Raw genomic sequence first — 15,875 nt, forward strand, 5'->3', positions numbered from 1 at the left:
GTCCTTTCCCTACACACTCTGACAGAGAGTCCCTCCTCAGCTTTCCTCTAGGCCCTCTTTAGGTACTCGAAGGCTGCTGTAAGGTCCCCCCTGGAGCCTTTTCTTAACCAAAGATGAACAAACCCAACTCCCTTAGCCTGTTTTCATAGATGTGCTCCAGCTCTTTGATCATCTTCGTGGCCTTCCTCTGGACTTGTTCTAATACTTCCATGTCCTTCTTGCGCTGGGGGCCCCAGAGCTGAACACAGTGCTCCAGGTGGGGTCTCACAAGAGCAGAGTAGAGCTGATGAAGCTGATTGGCTGGAATTCCTTTGTGTTGCTCTTCAGGTGCTCTCCTGCTGACCTGTGACCCTCCTCCAGGCTCTGGGCATCTATTGCTGACACTGGCATCAAATGGGGAGGAGTGGGATGGAGTGAGGTTTCCCTCCCCTGGTAACTCTAGTTTAAGTTTTCCATCCATGGTGACTCTAGTTTAAATCCGTCTTAACCATCTTACAGCTTGGCAAGCCTATGACTGAAGATGCTCTTGCCCTTTTCTGAGAGTCGGAGCCCATCAGTCCCCAGCAGACCATGTTTCTCAAAGCGAGTCCTGTCATCTAAGTAGCTGAACCCCTGTCTGAGGCAACAGTCCTGTAACCATCTGTTGATTTGCCAGATCTGACTGGCCCTTTCATAGAATCATTAAGGTTGGAAAAGACCTTCAAGATCGTCTTTTTTGTCCGCACAGCTTTTGAGCCACTCTGCCCCAAGCCTGTAGCATTGCATGGGGTTGTTGTGGCCAAAGTGTAGGACCTGGCACTTAGCCATGTTCAACCTCATCCCATTGGCCCCTTCCCATTGACCCATCCTGTCCAGGTCCCTCTGCTCTCCGGCAGATCGACACTTCCCCCCAACTTGGTGTTGTGTGCAAACTTACTGAGGGTGCACTCAATTCCCTCATCCCAATCATCAATAAAGATATAAAAGAGGATGGGCCCCAACACTGACCCTTGGGGAACACCACTGATGACCAGTCACCAGCTGGATTTCAATCCATTCACCACCACTCTCTGGGCCCAGCTGTCCAGCCAGTTTTTTACCCATTCAAGAGTGTACCTGTCCAAGCCATGGACTGCCAGCTACTCCAGGAGAATACTATGAGAGATTGTGTCAAAGACCTTGCTGAAGTCTAGGTAAACTACAATCCCCTTCCCTTTGACCAGCAGGACTGATGAAAAAACTGTCCATTCTCCTGAGTCCTTTACTGCTGCTCCAGGGCTCTATGATCCATCTTGATGCTCTGCTGACAGCTCCTGACAGCATCACTGGTGCCCATGTGAAACAGCAGCAGTGAATAATAGTCACTGGGCTGTATGAGTCTCATTAGTCTCTTGGTGACATCCCTGATACGAGCCCCTGGTAAGCAGCAGACTTCCCTCAAGAGTGGATCGGTTTGGCGGATGGGCGCCTCTGTACCTCTCAGGAGAGAGTTGCCTATGACTATCCCGCTTCGCCTTTTCTTAGTTGCAGTGATTGTTATATAGGGAGCAGACCAGGCTGCCTTACGCAGCTCCACGCACTCCTTGCAATGGGTCTTTCCTTTTCAGTCTGCAGAAGGGTGAAGTGGATCTGTAAGGGCACCTCAGGCTTTAGGGAAGGCTCTTCCTCCTGCTGGTCCTTGCTGTTGCCAGCTTCCACTCTCCAGTGTTACTGCCCACCTCCCCAGCACCCATTCTATGAGGGCCAGTGAGGGAGGTTTTGGCTGTTTGGCCATGGGCTGTGTGTCCCCTGCCGACTATGCTAGGATCCAGCTGCCTAACTTCTCCTCAGCCTCCCTGATGCTATGCAACCTTCTCAAAGTCTCCTGCAGCTTGGCCACCAGCTGCAGGAGGTCTTCCACCTGGGCACACTTTTTGCAGGCAGATTTGCCCCAGGGGAAAGTTCTAGGCACTTCCAGAAGTCAGAGGTTTGCACCTCATCTTCACCCCTCAGTAGCTCTGTCTGAGTGGAGGTGCCAACCACCGCTGGGGCAGACAGTGCAGATCGTGCAGCCATACTCGCAGCCTTTGCCCTGAGATGAGTACTTACCATTGTGCCTTGAGGATCGGGTACGGTGAGTGCTCTTGGCCTGGGCAGATCTGGGCGTGGGGCTAAGGTCTTGTGCCTCCTTCTTGGCCAGTGGGTAGGTCCTCTCTTGAGGTCCTCTCCCCTGCTGTGCCATGCTCATGTGTTCACTGCGCTCCTGGTTGCTCATGCTCCTTAGGGACTGCTTGTGGGGGGTGGCTTCATGGAATAGGTAATTGGTATTTAGGGATTTTACCATGTGAGTAAACGTAAGGGTCACTTAAGCCTTACAGGAACTTCAGATTCTCTTTAAAATTAAATTTTGAAAGACCTTCTTGTGAGACTTGACAAAATTTGTGTAGATCTCTAGTTCTGGTGAGCTAAACTTTAGTAGATGTATTGACTAGTTGGAAAATGTAAGATTTTAGAGGTAGTCTCAGGACTGCATAGAAGTATATGCACTTCTGTGTACATGTACATAAAATCTATGTATAGGTATGTAGAATCGCACTGGTAGTTTAATGAAGTTGTGTGTTTGAGAAATTGAGATATTGCTAAAGTTGACCAATTCAGATTTTGTGCTAAAATGAGAATGACAACACCTTTTTTTGGTGGTTTTTTTCCTTTATTTTTAAAAATTCTTTTGGAGGTATGTTGCGTTTGTTTTATTTATTTATTTTTAATTTATTTTGCTGTTATTCACTTGAAGTATAAAAGATGATTTTTATTCATCTCTAAAATTCTGGAAATAACAAGATTTATCTGTTTGGAAAAAAAATAACTTTTCGTATCTTTCTAAAGCTGCTAGTGCTTGATTAGGATTCTGATCTTTGTTGTATCTTATTATAGACTCTTTATTACGTAAAACAGAAACAGAGAAAATTTCTTCTCTACATAGACTCCAGATACGGATATTCAAAAGAAGGAATTGTCTTGGTCTGATGTTTTTAATGCAGTTCTTCATTTAAGATCATGGAAATGATTTAGTTTTGGCAAACTTGAGAGCTCATAGTAAAAGTGTGCTTGTTTTAATTCCAGATTTGGGATCCAGTACAGATATCCTTTGTCATATGATGCCTTTCTATAGCTATGATGTTCCTCATACTTGTGGTCCAGATCCAAAAATCTGCTGCCAGTTTGATTTCAAACGTCTTCCTGGAGGAAGAGTAAGCTGTCCGTGGAGAGTTCCACCAGAGGCCATTCATGCTGGAAACATTCAACACAGGTACAGTTTTTACACATTGTGAAAAGGAAAAACTTAAAAAGCTGGTCAAAGATACGTATTACAGGATGTCACTTCGAATCATCTCACTTTCAAATACTTTCTTTTCCCTATTTTTATCCCTTCTGGTTCACTTTGCTTATGTTCACCTCAGAAATCCAAACAGCAAAGTTGTTGTGGTTCGTTTGTTAGTGAGTTGGTAGCACAAACCTTAAAAGAATCTGGAGTTGCATCAACTTTCCTGGTTTCTTTGTTTTGTTTTTGCATAAAAGATCTTCTTTCCTACCACTTTTTTATTTTTATTTTTTTTATTTTTTTAAACTACAGATCAGAATTCTTGTCTAACTTGACACATCTGAGGATCTGTATTTGGTCAAGGCAGTACTGTCAGCATCAGTGAGCATTTTACTGCTCTGAAGTACCAGTATATTGCAAGTTAAAGTATGTAAGTGACTTTTGGGTGCAGGTGGCTTATTGTCTGCTACAGTGTCAGCTGCTGCAGTATCAGAATAATTGTAGGTGGTCATAGTTCTCAAAATTCTTTGAAACTTCCTTAAGTATGAAAAGCAGAAAAAACAACATGCATGGAGTTAATGCTTTGCATCTTTATCAAATATCTTTACTGTTCTTTATTTTACTGTGTATCCGTAGGTTTTAGCTACTTTGATGTGGGCCAAAGTCATAATTCATATGCATTTTATAATATTTAAGCTTATACTTTAGAAGATAGAAAACATTCTGTTTAGAGGGTTCTTTTCAAAGTTCCCAGGTCATTAGATGTAACATTCTGGTAGTGAGTAATAAATGAAAGCAGCATGGAAATAGAGCTTTCCTGATTTTTGGCTATAAATTTATTTAGCACTATAATTGAGATTTGTATAATCCCCCCAAATCTATATTTAGTTTTTACTAATCCACTGGCAATAGGCTTCAAGTACAAAATCCAATTGATATATAAAGATATAAAAAAAGATATAAAAAGATATATAACTTGTGGTTTACTGTAATTTTTGTGAATAGATAATGATTTGTCTCCTGCCCGTGGAAGACTTCCGGGATAGCATGGTTTAGTACGCTGTAACTGCAATACAGTCAGGTATTTTCCATGGTATATCCTCACAGTAATTGACAATCTGTGGCCTAGGTTTCCTGGACTGGAAACTTTAAATGAATCTGTGTCCTGTGTCTTAAGTGTCCTGTGTCTTACATGTCGTGTTAAAAAAAGTAAAAATAAAAAAATGAAATTTAATCCAATTCAGGTTTTTCAGATACAAATATTGATTATTTTTTTTAGCACTGGTCAGAACCAAATTTTAAAGTTTTACAAAGCCACTTCTCCATTTTGAAAATAAATAAATTGAAGATGGAACAGCTAAAGGTTTTTGCAGAAAGAGATTGTATTCTATGGTCCTGTTTACTGTCTTCAGGCCTTGTATAACTAAAACCATCTGTGAATTCAAGAGCTGGAAATGTAGGCAGGTGTTTAAAATTATTGTAAATTGCTGAGTATGTTGTATTACAGACAGAGGGATGACTTAGGTTTTAGTCTTGATGCTGCAGTTTTGAAGTGAGCTGCAGTCATCAGAAATGTGATTTGTGATGATGACACATTAAAATATAACATAATTGTAATATTTTAGAGATGGAAATGATAAGAGAAAGTAATTTGAAAGTAGAAAAATGAAAGTTGAAGGTGACGAGAGCGTAGATAGAAGAATCATATCGAGATAGCTAGTGCTTATCAATAGTAAAAAAAGGCTCACATCTTTAGGTCAGTTTTAAAAAGTAAAATCTTGAATAAGTATCACAATTATTGGAGTCAAATATAAGTATATGAGCAACAGTTCTTGTTTAACAAATATTTGGAATATGTAAGCTATGAGAGTAATGTAGACAGCCTGCTTGGAATGTATTTTAATTAATTACTTAATTTGTTTATTTATTTTGTCTTAATTTATCTCTGAGTTTCCAAGATGCAACTTTTGCGTAATGATCTAAATTAGACCTTGTGTAAGAAATGATTCTTTCATCACGTCACATGGAATCAATAAAGAATTGAGGTGAACGTATAATGAAGGTATGATCAATCCACAGGTATGAAGGTATGATCATCCACAGTCATCATTGTGGATGTGGTCTACCTTGACTTCAGTAAGGCTTTTGATACCGTTTCCCACAACATTCTCCTTAAGAAACTGGCTGCTTGTGGCTTGGACTGGTGTACACTTCGTTGGGTTAAAAACTGGCTGCATAGCCGGGTCCAAAGAGTTGTGGTGAGTGGAGTCAAATCCAGTTGGAGGCTGGTCACTAGTGGAGTCCCCCAAGGCTCAGTACTGGGGCCAGTCCTCTTTAATATCTTTTGCGATGATCTGGATGAGGGGATTGAGTGCACCCTCAGTAAGTTTGCAGATGACACCAAGTTAGGTGCATGTGTTGATCTGCTCGAGGGTAGGAAGGCTCTGCAGGAAGATCTGGATAGGCTGGACCGATGGGCTGAGGCCAACTGTATGAAGTTCAACAAGGCCAAGTGCCGGGTCCTGCACCTGCGGCGCAATGACCCCAAGCAGCACTACAGGCTGGGAGATGAGTGGTTGGAAAGCTGCCTGGCAGAGAAGGACCTGGGAGTACTGGCTGATATCCGGCTGAATATGAGCCAGCAGTGTGCTCAGGTATTCAAGAAGGCCAACAGCATTCTCACTTGTATAGGAAGCAGTGTGGCCAGCAGGTCTAGGAAAGTGATTGTCCCCCTGTACTCGGCTCTGGTGAGGCCGCACCTCGAGTACTGTGTTCAGTTTTGGGCCCCTCGCTACAAGAAGGACATGGAGGGGCTCGAGAGAGTCCAGAGAAGGGCAAAGAAGCTGGTGAGGGGTCTGGAGAACAAGTCTTACGAGGAGCGGCTGAGGGAGCTGGGGTTGTTCAGCCTGGAGAAGAGGAGACTCAGGGGCAACCTTATTGCTCTTTACAGGTACCTTAAACGAGGCTGTAGCGAGGTAGGGGTTGGTCTATTCTTCCATGTGCCTGGTGACAGGACAAGGGGGAATGGGCTAAAGTTGTGCCAGGGGAGGTTTAGGTTGGATGTTAGGAAGAACTTCTTTACTGAAAGGGTTGTTAGGCATTGGAATGGGCCGCCCAGGGAAGTGGTTGAGTCACCATCCCTGGAGGTCTTTAAGAGACGTTTAGATGTAGAGCTTAGTGATATGGTTTAGTGGAGGACTTGTTTGTGTTAGGTCAGAGGTTGGACGCGGTGATCTTGGAAGTCTCTTCCAACCTAGATGATTCTGTGATTCTGTGATCAAGTTGAAGTATACCAAGTCTCAATATGACTTCTGAAACTAAATCTTTTGCATCAGTTTTCAATAGACAACTGGAAACAGTAGATAACTTGGTGTCTAACACAGAATTGAAATAGGATGATAGATATCTAAGAAAAAAGTAAAGCTAACACATTGTTTTTGAGTTGGGCCTGGCTTATTTATGTTTGATATACTAAAAAGAACATGGGAATTTCCATTTTTTAAGCCTGGTTTCAAATAAATACATTAAAATAAAGGAAATGCTGTTTTGTTGGATAATGCTAAAAATATTTCTCATTTTAATAGACAAAGTTGGAATATTGCAGGCAACCAAAAACTTTTCTGATTGGACCTGTGTAACAAAACAAGTTTTGCAGTTCTTATGAAGAAGGGATCTGAGAAATAAAGGAGTAATTGGAAAATCTCTCTCTACATTGTAAGCTTTTCAAGGCAAAGATTTGTAGCACACTAATCTGTCTCACATCTCTGGTTTGTTTTTTAAGACAGGAAAAATACAAGAGGTCTATTCTACGTGAATCTGAATAAAGTAGTATTTGATATACTTTTCATTAATTCAGAGGCGAGGTTTAGGTCACTGACCTTTTATAATGCTAGAGTTGCAATTAAATTGGTAAAACAGATCTTGAATATTCAGGTAGGATAGCTTTTAATTTCAATACTGTTATGGCTAAACATATGTACTGAAGAAATATTCAATTGAAAACTTAATACTAGTATCTGTTGGATTTATAATTGACCTGCAACTTTAATTGTGATTTGATAGGAAGGAATGAAACAGCAGCCTATTTGAAAGTCTGTACTTGTGTAATTAACTTCAGAACAGTGTAGGTTATAAAGATTGTTGTTGCATATGACCAGTCTTTCAGCTGCATCTTTATGTTGAATTCTGAAGTTCTATCTTTTCAGCAAACAACTTGTATCTGTGTTGTAAGATTGGTTACACCAGGAAGAAAACAAAACAAAACAGTTTTTTTTTTTCCCTCCTTGTATAGAAATGAGTTGTTTGTGTTAGGGAAAGCATGGCTTGTTTTGGTGTATATGTCTCTTTCCCATGCATGGAAATAGGAAAAAATGTATACTGCAAGTTCTGTACTTCAGAGGAGTAGAAAATGGGCTTTCTCTCTCTTCCCGTACTGTTCAAAAAACAATTTCACCGTTCAGCTTTTTTCTGTGTGTGATTGATCACACCGCTCAACATGCAACTGGCAAGTAGAATTGTACCGATGTGGCATTGGTGGTTCATGATTGCATTTGATTGCCAATTCTTGGGGTTGGCACCCTATTAGGAAGTAATTATCCTGCATTAAGATTCCTTCGCAAAATCACCTAAACAGAAAATTGCAAATCATCCAAATGGTTTTGTTTTCTAGTTGAGATTACAAAGCAAGGAGTGAGGCCCTAGTGCTTAATGTGCTATATAGGCTTAAGTAGTAGTCATCATGACATTACAGTTCCTGTTGTCAAACGTGTCACCTTGGACATGCTGTTAGCTGGTGCAGAATCTCTTGTGATTCCCACAGGTGGCTGCTGTTCCTCTTCTGACAGAAGGAGGAGGTAAAGCAGCCTTTTAAATTGGTTTTGATATGTTATAAACAAATATTTGGAATTTCTGTGTTAAAAGGAAAGACTTGTGACGTGAAGAGTTTCTCATGATTTTTCAAACGTGTTAAGCATTCAGAGATAATCTGAAGGCTTCCCAAAGAAAGATGAAAATTATTCTTGATGTTGTTACTGACTTGTTCTATTAATACCATATTGATGTAAATTCAGTATTGCCAACTTAAGGCACAGTTAGGATTGCTCTGAATACTAAGAACTGCATAATGTATCTTGTCAACAATTAGTAGAATTTTTAACTTTATGAAAGCAAAGTTGTTGTAAAGCAGAAGCCATTAAAATGGAGTTGCTGCTGGTATGGTATAGTTATTATTACAGGGATAGAAAAAATTTATCATGACTAATCCACTTGGTTTCTGGATTTTTATTCAGGTGTGTAGGATAAAAATATATCAGAATGCACCTTTGCCTAAGGGGAAAGAATTCATGAATCATGGTGGAAGCTCAGGTGTTTGTTTTGTTTTGTTTTTTACAGATTTTTTTTCATCTTCAGCAAATTCTGTCCGAGTGTTCCTGATGACTCTTTCATCAGAAATAATTTCTTCTAATTGAAATAAAATAATAATTTAAGAAGTTGAGAGCAACTTTTCTGTTAATAATAACAACAACAATAAATTTATTATTATATTTTATTATTAAATTATTGACAATGAATAAATGTTATTAATAAATTAATATAATAAATAAACAACAAATAATTTGTAGTTGTTGTTATTAGGTATACCTGACTTGATACATCAAATTTTTCATTGGTGTTTTGCAGTGAAACTGATATGAAACTTGGTTGCACTGGATCCCACTGCTGCCCTAAAATTATCTTAAGTATTCTATATATTAAAGTAGTTTGAAGAAACTGTGAACAACACTGATGAATTTTGCAGTAGATTTGGGGGAGGTAGGGGGAAAACAACTAGAGGGGGACTTTGAGGAGAGATGCCAAAGACAAATATCCTGTTAACTATAACCTTTCTTAGAAGTCTTTTTTTTTTTTTTTTCAAAGAGATTCTGAAATGAAGTATTTTTCTAACAATAGAATGTATGGAAAGTTTAGGCAGGCTTCTTATAAGGTCGAATCAAGTCTTCTGTTACACCAGTTGTTGTATGGGTTGTGTGGAGAAGACGACTTTATATTAAAATCAGCATCTTGTTGAAAGCTGTGGAAAATACTGATAAATACTTGGTAATCTGAACTATAAATTAGGCCATAGACAGAGGAGAGAGGCAGGAGGAAAGCTGCCGGTTGGGTGTATTCTAACATCAGCAGAATTGCAGATCTTCAACTGAAGATTTTGTGCTGCCTTCTTCCTCCCTCCAGTGTACATTCAGACCTTGTGTTTACTCAATACTTTTAAAATCTGATAAGCAGATGGACAGACCTTGACCTGTTGATCAAATAAATATGGGTTTCAAATATACTGAATTTGTTTTGGTTCTTGCAGAAGTGTTTATATCTTTGAGTATGAATTCAAAGTAAATGATAATGGACCACTTAGGAGACTTCTGGACAAAAAGCTTATTGGAATATGGAGTTTGCTGCTGTTCTCTCTTTAACACTTTCTCATTTATGTCTGTTTTCTCATATATATTAGTATTTATATTATGCTTTATACTCCTTGCTAGCATTATTCCCATAACTTTATTTACAGAGGATCAACATTTGAAGATTTTGATAGGGACTGTGTTTATGGGGGAGGGAAATGGATCTTTTCAGCAACCCAGACCTCAGACTTTTAACTCTTAATACTTGTAATATTCTGCTTAATGAAAGAACTTATATTTTCCTTGCCAAAGATTGAATAGGTGCCAAAGGAGAATTTCACTGGCTTTTCTGTGTTTCGTTTTTTTGTTGTATTTTTTTGTTTGTTTGGTTTGTTTGTTTTAAGGCTCTTTTTTTTTTTTTTTTTTTTTTCTTCAAGGTTAAGAGGGCTTGACTGTAAGACAGGCAAGAAGTTGTCTGAAGGGGGAAGAGTAATTATTAGCAGTGGTCTTCCGCCAGATTTTGTTTTTGCAATGCTGGAGGCTGGAGTTCCTCAAAGATTAATTTATGGGTATTTTTTCTGTCAAGGACATGCAGATATGAAGCAAGGTGTCCATGGGAATTACAAGAGGGAGTGAGAAGAGCTTGCTTATTATTTTAAATAAAGTCTAGAGAGGATTAGGATTGTTATCTAAATATAAAACAGGTAAACATAAATTAAACTGAAGGTTAGTTTTGGCACAGGAACAAATTGATGAAGACTGACCTACAGTTTAAGACGGAGCTTGATAAGTTTATTGGAGGATTTAATTAGCATAATGTCTGCAGCAATAGTTGGTTGAGTGTGGTGTCCCAGTGGAGGGAATTGCATCCAGCTTTTTGTTACAAAGTGAAACAAAAAGTTTTGTATGTCTTGTTTAGGGTTACAATAATGAACAATTTGATATCTAAGAATTGATTCAAATACTGAACTTTATTCTTCTGTCTTCTGAATTGCATTATGTTTTGTTTTGTTTTGTTTTTCCAAGGGCTTGGATGATTTTAGATCAATACAGAAAGAAGTCAAAGCTTTTCCGTACTAAAGTTCTGTTGGCTCCACTAGGCGATGATTTCCGCTATGCTGAGAGCTCAGAATGGGATCAGCAGTACCAGAATTATCAGAAGCTGTTTGATTATATGAATGCTCATCCTGAATTGCATGTTAAGGTAAATGCATTTTTTTTTCTGGATTGTGGAGAAAACAGTATTTATTAGTATTTTTAAATTCCTTTTTTTTTTTTTTTAATGTATTTACCTAGTATGTAATAGAAGATTAGTTTGCTTAGACAGATTTTGTTTTTAGCTTTAACACTTCCTCCCCCTCCAAAGGAAAAACTTTGCCAGTGAAATTGCCTCCTTGAAACCTATAAATAATATCCAAACTAGATTATTTTAGAAAACAGTTCTTTGGGTTTGATTTGTTTATTAGTATTCTCCCCCTGGCCCCAGGCTTCAGGCTTTGTTATTTAAAACTCACAGGGTTTGTTTTTTATTTAAAAGTTTGTTATTTAAAATTATTTGTATTATCAGAAGATAAGGAAACTTCTGTTGCTTTGCTTCTGTCCTCTTGGTTTTATGTCATCTGGTGGCAACAAACAGAAAAAGAAAACAGAGAGGCCATTGCTGGCACATGTTGTTGAATACAATAAAATTGAAGACTAACCTGACTACAAAATGAGTGAATTACGAGATGAGACAATATTTTAAATCACTATCTTTGAGTGTTAATATACATATTCATACATTCTGATGTGTAAACTGGGTATTTCGAAGACTTGTACTATAGATGCTTTCTGTGCTCTGACACCTTTTGATCATTTTTCAATGTGGGAATGAATGAGAGGTAGTGGAACATAGACTTGTTTTTTCTCGAGTATCAATTGAGAGCATTATTGCTGCTTTCATGTTTGGGCTTTTTAAATATGGTCAACTCTTTCTCACACTTTTTTTTTTTTCAGTGTGTGTGTACAGTGTTCCCCACACATACCTTCTTTTTTTCCCATGCATCTAATAATGGAGATTTGAGTAGTGCATTAGTTCTTCCTGCTGGCTTCTGGACTACGTGATACAGATGGCATGACAAATGTGAATGTTTGCTGTGCCTTAGTGGAAGGAGATAGGCCTGGAAAGTAGTCTTTGCTCATCTTGCAGTCACGAGCTTTACTAGAATGTACAGGTAGTTACTCTTCACACACTAACAACAATACTTCATTCCTACTAACCTGTGCTGTGTGAATTCTTCATTGGGACAAAAGTTGAAGGCTCTAGCTCTGTTTTTGTTCTTCAAGGACTGTGTCTGGAAGGTTCTGCTTGACCATTGACAGGTTATCTAGGAGTCTACTTCATTAGCCTTGGCTTGTCCACCTCAATTAAAGACTTGGGGATCACGTCAACCCTTGCGTCCTTGTAGAAGTAGGCACCTAGCATATCAGGCACTACAGCTTGTCTCCTTATTTGTGTATGTAGGTTTTTTTCCTTTTTATTATTATTGTTATTATTATTATTATTTTAGTTTTTAAAACAGGTGTCATTTATGCTTGGAAGTATGAGCTTAGCAGCAGAAATTTCACCTTCTGCTGCAGTTTCGTTAGTGGAGTTTGATTTCACAGGCAATTAAGAGGTCAAAGTCAACTTTCTAAGAACTTTGATTATGTAAAGGTTCTATGTAAAGAGTTCACAGTTCTTCCTTAAGAACTTTGTTGTCTAGGATATTACTGCTTAAACAAAGGACTGTCTACTCTGCCTCTCTAATCTTATTTACCCTTTCAGTCAAATTTGAGATATTTATGTAGTGGATATGTCTGTAGCATTGAGATCCTCATGCTACCAGCTATTTTATGGTCCTAAGATTATGTGCTGGATAATATTCAGTAGTAATACGTACAATACAAATACCATAGTAATAGTAAGAAAACTATTTTGCTTTTCAGGTGGTTTAACCTCTCTTACGGAGATCTATTAAACTGAGACTTTTAATATGCCAGTAAAGGACTATTCCAGGTTATTTCACCATTTTTTCACTCACCTGACATGAATTTGAATTTTCTTCAACTTTGCTGGTTCCTCCAGTGAGGCTTCCTTTTTCTGGTGTAACCCAGAATGTAGATATGGGATTTCCCTTGGTCTGTTCATTTTTCTTCAGAACTATGTATGGGTATATGAAAGTGAGGGACAAGTTTCCTGGAAGTGACTGCTAAGGCAAGGATCACTAATACTTGGATTTCTGTGGTGATAAGTCATCTTCTGTGCTTTCCCAGTGCCATTCGCACTGGGAAGTTACCATACTCTGTCCACCTTCTGTCCACCTGGATACTTGCTTCTTCTGAATGATTTTGAAAAGTGAATACCAAATGCTGAAATAGGACATCTTTATTTTCAGAGTAAAGTTCCTGTTATTTCAAGTCAAAGAAATTGAATTTAAAAAATTGGTCTTAAAAGCTTGTTTTTGTTATTGTAAATGGTAGCACGCTAGTTTATATGCTTGTTGTTGAAACTAAAATACATGGACGTTCCATGACTTAATGATAACTCTTCAAATTAAAACTTGTAGTTTATTTTAAGGGTGCTTGTGGTAACACGGTCTTCTGCACAGTGCTATTCTCACTTTGCTAATTGTTTTTCCACTCCCAAAATCCAGCTTGCCTTCCTTAGGTGCTTTGACAATATCTCTTAATGCTGGCAACATTGACATCACTTCATTCTGCTCCCTTTTTTCAATTTTTGTGCTCCTTAAGTTTGAGGGTACAGTCTTTTGAAGTACCCTGTAAAGGGCTAACGTTATTGCATTATTTTTTTCTGAACATTTTTTAAAGTGACCAGAAGATAATTAATTTTTATGTCCCTCTGTTATGTTACATATCAATGAACACCAATTTCATTGAATGTAGATTAAAAAAAAAAAAAAGCTATTAAAAGGCTTATTTTTTTTTTTTTTTTATATTCTGATCAGCGGTCATCATGGGTTAAACAGAGGTTGTAGATTCTGTAACACAATAGTGTTAATTTTGAAAAAGCAAGATTGAGACAACTATGTTCTTGCTGAATTACATTGTTACTTATTTAGTCCAGACCTCTACTTATGTAATACTGAGCTATTACTTTGCACATGTATTAGACTTACTCATAAGACACAAAAGGATGCTTCTGCTCCTCGTTAACGTTTAGGTTGTATTTTAGATATTGATGCTTATTTAAAAAGCAAAAACGAAAAAAAAATCAGGCCACTTGGAGTGGAAATTCATGAAGAACTTCTGGAAGAACTATTTCCTTTGTCTGAAAACTGTGCAGGGAAACTGCATTTCTGTTGTAATTCTGCTTGAAGACTGGCATATTCCTAGAATATGAAAGCAAGGACGCTAATTCTCTTCTGATGTCTTAACTATGTCATAGTAATTTTGATTTTCTTTCAGGCCCAGTTTGGAACTTTATCAGATTACTTTGAAGCTCTGCGCAAAGAAAGCAATATGGGTGAAAAGAGCAGCAGTTCATTTTTCCCTGTTTTAAGTGGAGACTTCTTCACCTATGCAGACAGAGATCATCATTACTGGAGTGGATACTTTACATCACGACCCTTCTATAAACGACTGGATAGAGTCCTAGAATCCTATTTACGGTAAATACTACTATCCAGCAAATGGGTAACATATGTCTTAACACATGGGAGAGATGAATATATGAAAAAATATATTGGAAAGATGGAAACTTAATTTGGTATGTGTATTTTAAGTTTACTTACAATAAAGGTAGTCTAATAGCCTCCAACTTCAGGTCTCTACTTACGAAGATTAGCAAAGTACCTAAAATTGTAATAAATTCACAGAAATACAGTAATATTTTTCCATTCAAACAAATAAGCTGTTCTAATGTAATTCAAGTTACCAGCAAGTCCTGAGTCCATGAAAAATAGCAGGTAGCATGTGTTTTATTTCTCTGTGTTGGATTTGGATAACTGTCAGATCAGTCTTTTTTCTTAGAGTTCTGCAAGGGTCAGAGGCGGTTTAGAAGTAGCCAGGAACACTGTGTGACCTCGGGCTGTGAGGACTGACCTGCTGAAAAGTGTTTGCGTCTTTTTTTAAGAAAAAAAATTATTGCTGAATTTTGGTAACAGAGTAATTAAACGGTTCTCCTTTGCAGCAGCGGTAGATAGGATACATTGCAGAAAGACTCAGTTGTATTTTAAGGCTCCAGAAAGATATTTTGGACAGGTGCATGGGATGATGTGAACTTTGGACTTCTCACCTGTTCCCAAACTTGGAAATTCTGTTTCCAAAAGATTACTGTTCGAAGGATGCTTTCTCAAAGGATATATTTTGTCTTTTGGAAGGACCTTTTGGAATATAGGTCCTGCCTGTATCGGAGTGCTGCTTCTATTTTCAGTTCAGACCCTTTTGGGCTGGGGAAAAACTGCACAATGCTGAGCTGTCCTTAAAAAAAAAAAAAAAAAAAGTATTTCTGAGCGCTACAACTTTTTGTATTGTGGTGTCTGCTGTGGTGGTGGTGGAGGGAGTAGGAGAGGGGTAGTACATAGCATTTCAGAAAAAGAAAAGATATTCAGAAGAGAGACTGTGTATCAAGCAGAGGGTTTTTTTCCTCCTTCCAAAGAATCAAGTCTTTGGCAGCGGAGGCTGTGGAAACTTGGAATGCAGCTTTTCCATGATCTGTAATGTCTGTTTTTCTTGTAATTAAAGTGGCTTTTTTTAGTCTTCTCTCTGAACTCATAAGATTACAGAGTAAGTGACCTGAGGGAAATCAAGAAAATCAGTTAAGAAGAAATGGAAACAATGGGAAGACTAAGAAATATATAAATGAGGGGCTGAGACTAAAAAAGATGTTTAGGAAGAGACGATGTAACAAAACTTTGAATGTATTGCAGTGAGTAGTAAGGAGAAAAGAAGCTTCACAAGTTTCAAAGCAGGGAGGAAGGAACCCAAAGAGAGCCTGCAAAAAGAAGAAAAACAAGACCAAAGTTGTGAGGAATGACAAAAACCAAGAAGTTCCCTTCAGCAGGAGAATGTAAAAATACTGTAGTAAAGATAGAGAAATGACTTCTGTAGTGTTTTGGTTTTGGAAAATGATCGGTGCATATGCATAAAGCTTATTAAAATGATGCTGTGTTTTTGTGTTTCATATTGTCTTGATGATGAAATGTTTTCAGTGTTGGCTT

General features: G+C 38.2%; 1 protein-coding gene across 1 annotated transcript in view; it reads left to right on the forward strand.

The window, feature by feature from the left end:
* The window catches only part of MAN2A1 (mannosidase alpha class 2A member 1), a 138,334-nt gene that overhangs the window by 40,254 nt on the left and 82,205 nt on the right, over positions 1-15,875 (forward strand). The window contains exons 7-9 of the mRNA XM_066987870.1: positions 3,082-3,268; positions 10,702-10,879; positions 14,122-14,324. Of these exons, the coding sequence (XP_066843971.1) occupies positions 3,082-3,268; positions 10,702-10,879; positions 14,122-14,324 (568 nt within the window). The remainder of the gene's footprint in view (positions 1-3,081; positions 3,269-10,701; positions 10,880-14,121; positions 14,325-15,875) is intronic.

Source organism: Anser cygnoides, chromosome Z, assembly GCF_040182565.1.
Source record: "Anser cygnoides isolate HZ-2024a breed goose chromosome Z, Taihu_goose_T2T_genome, whole genome shotgun sequence".
NCBI lineage: Eukaryota > Metazoa > Chordata > Aves > Anseriformes > Anatidae > Anser > Anser cygnoides.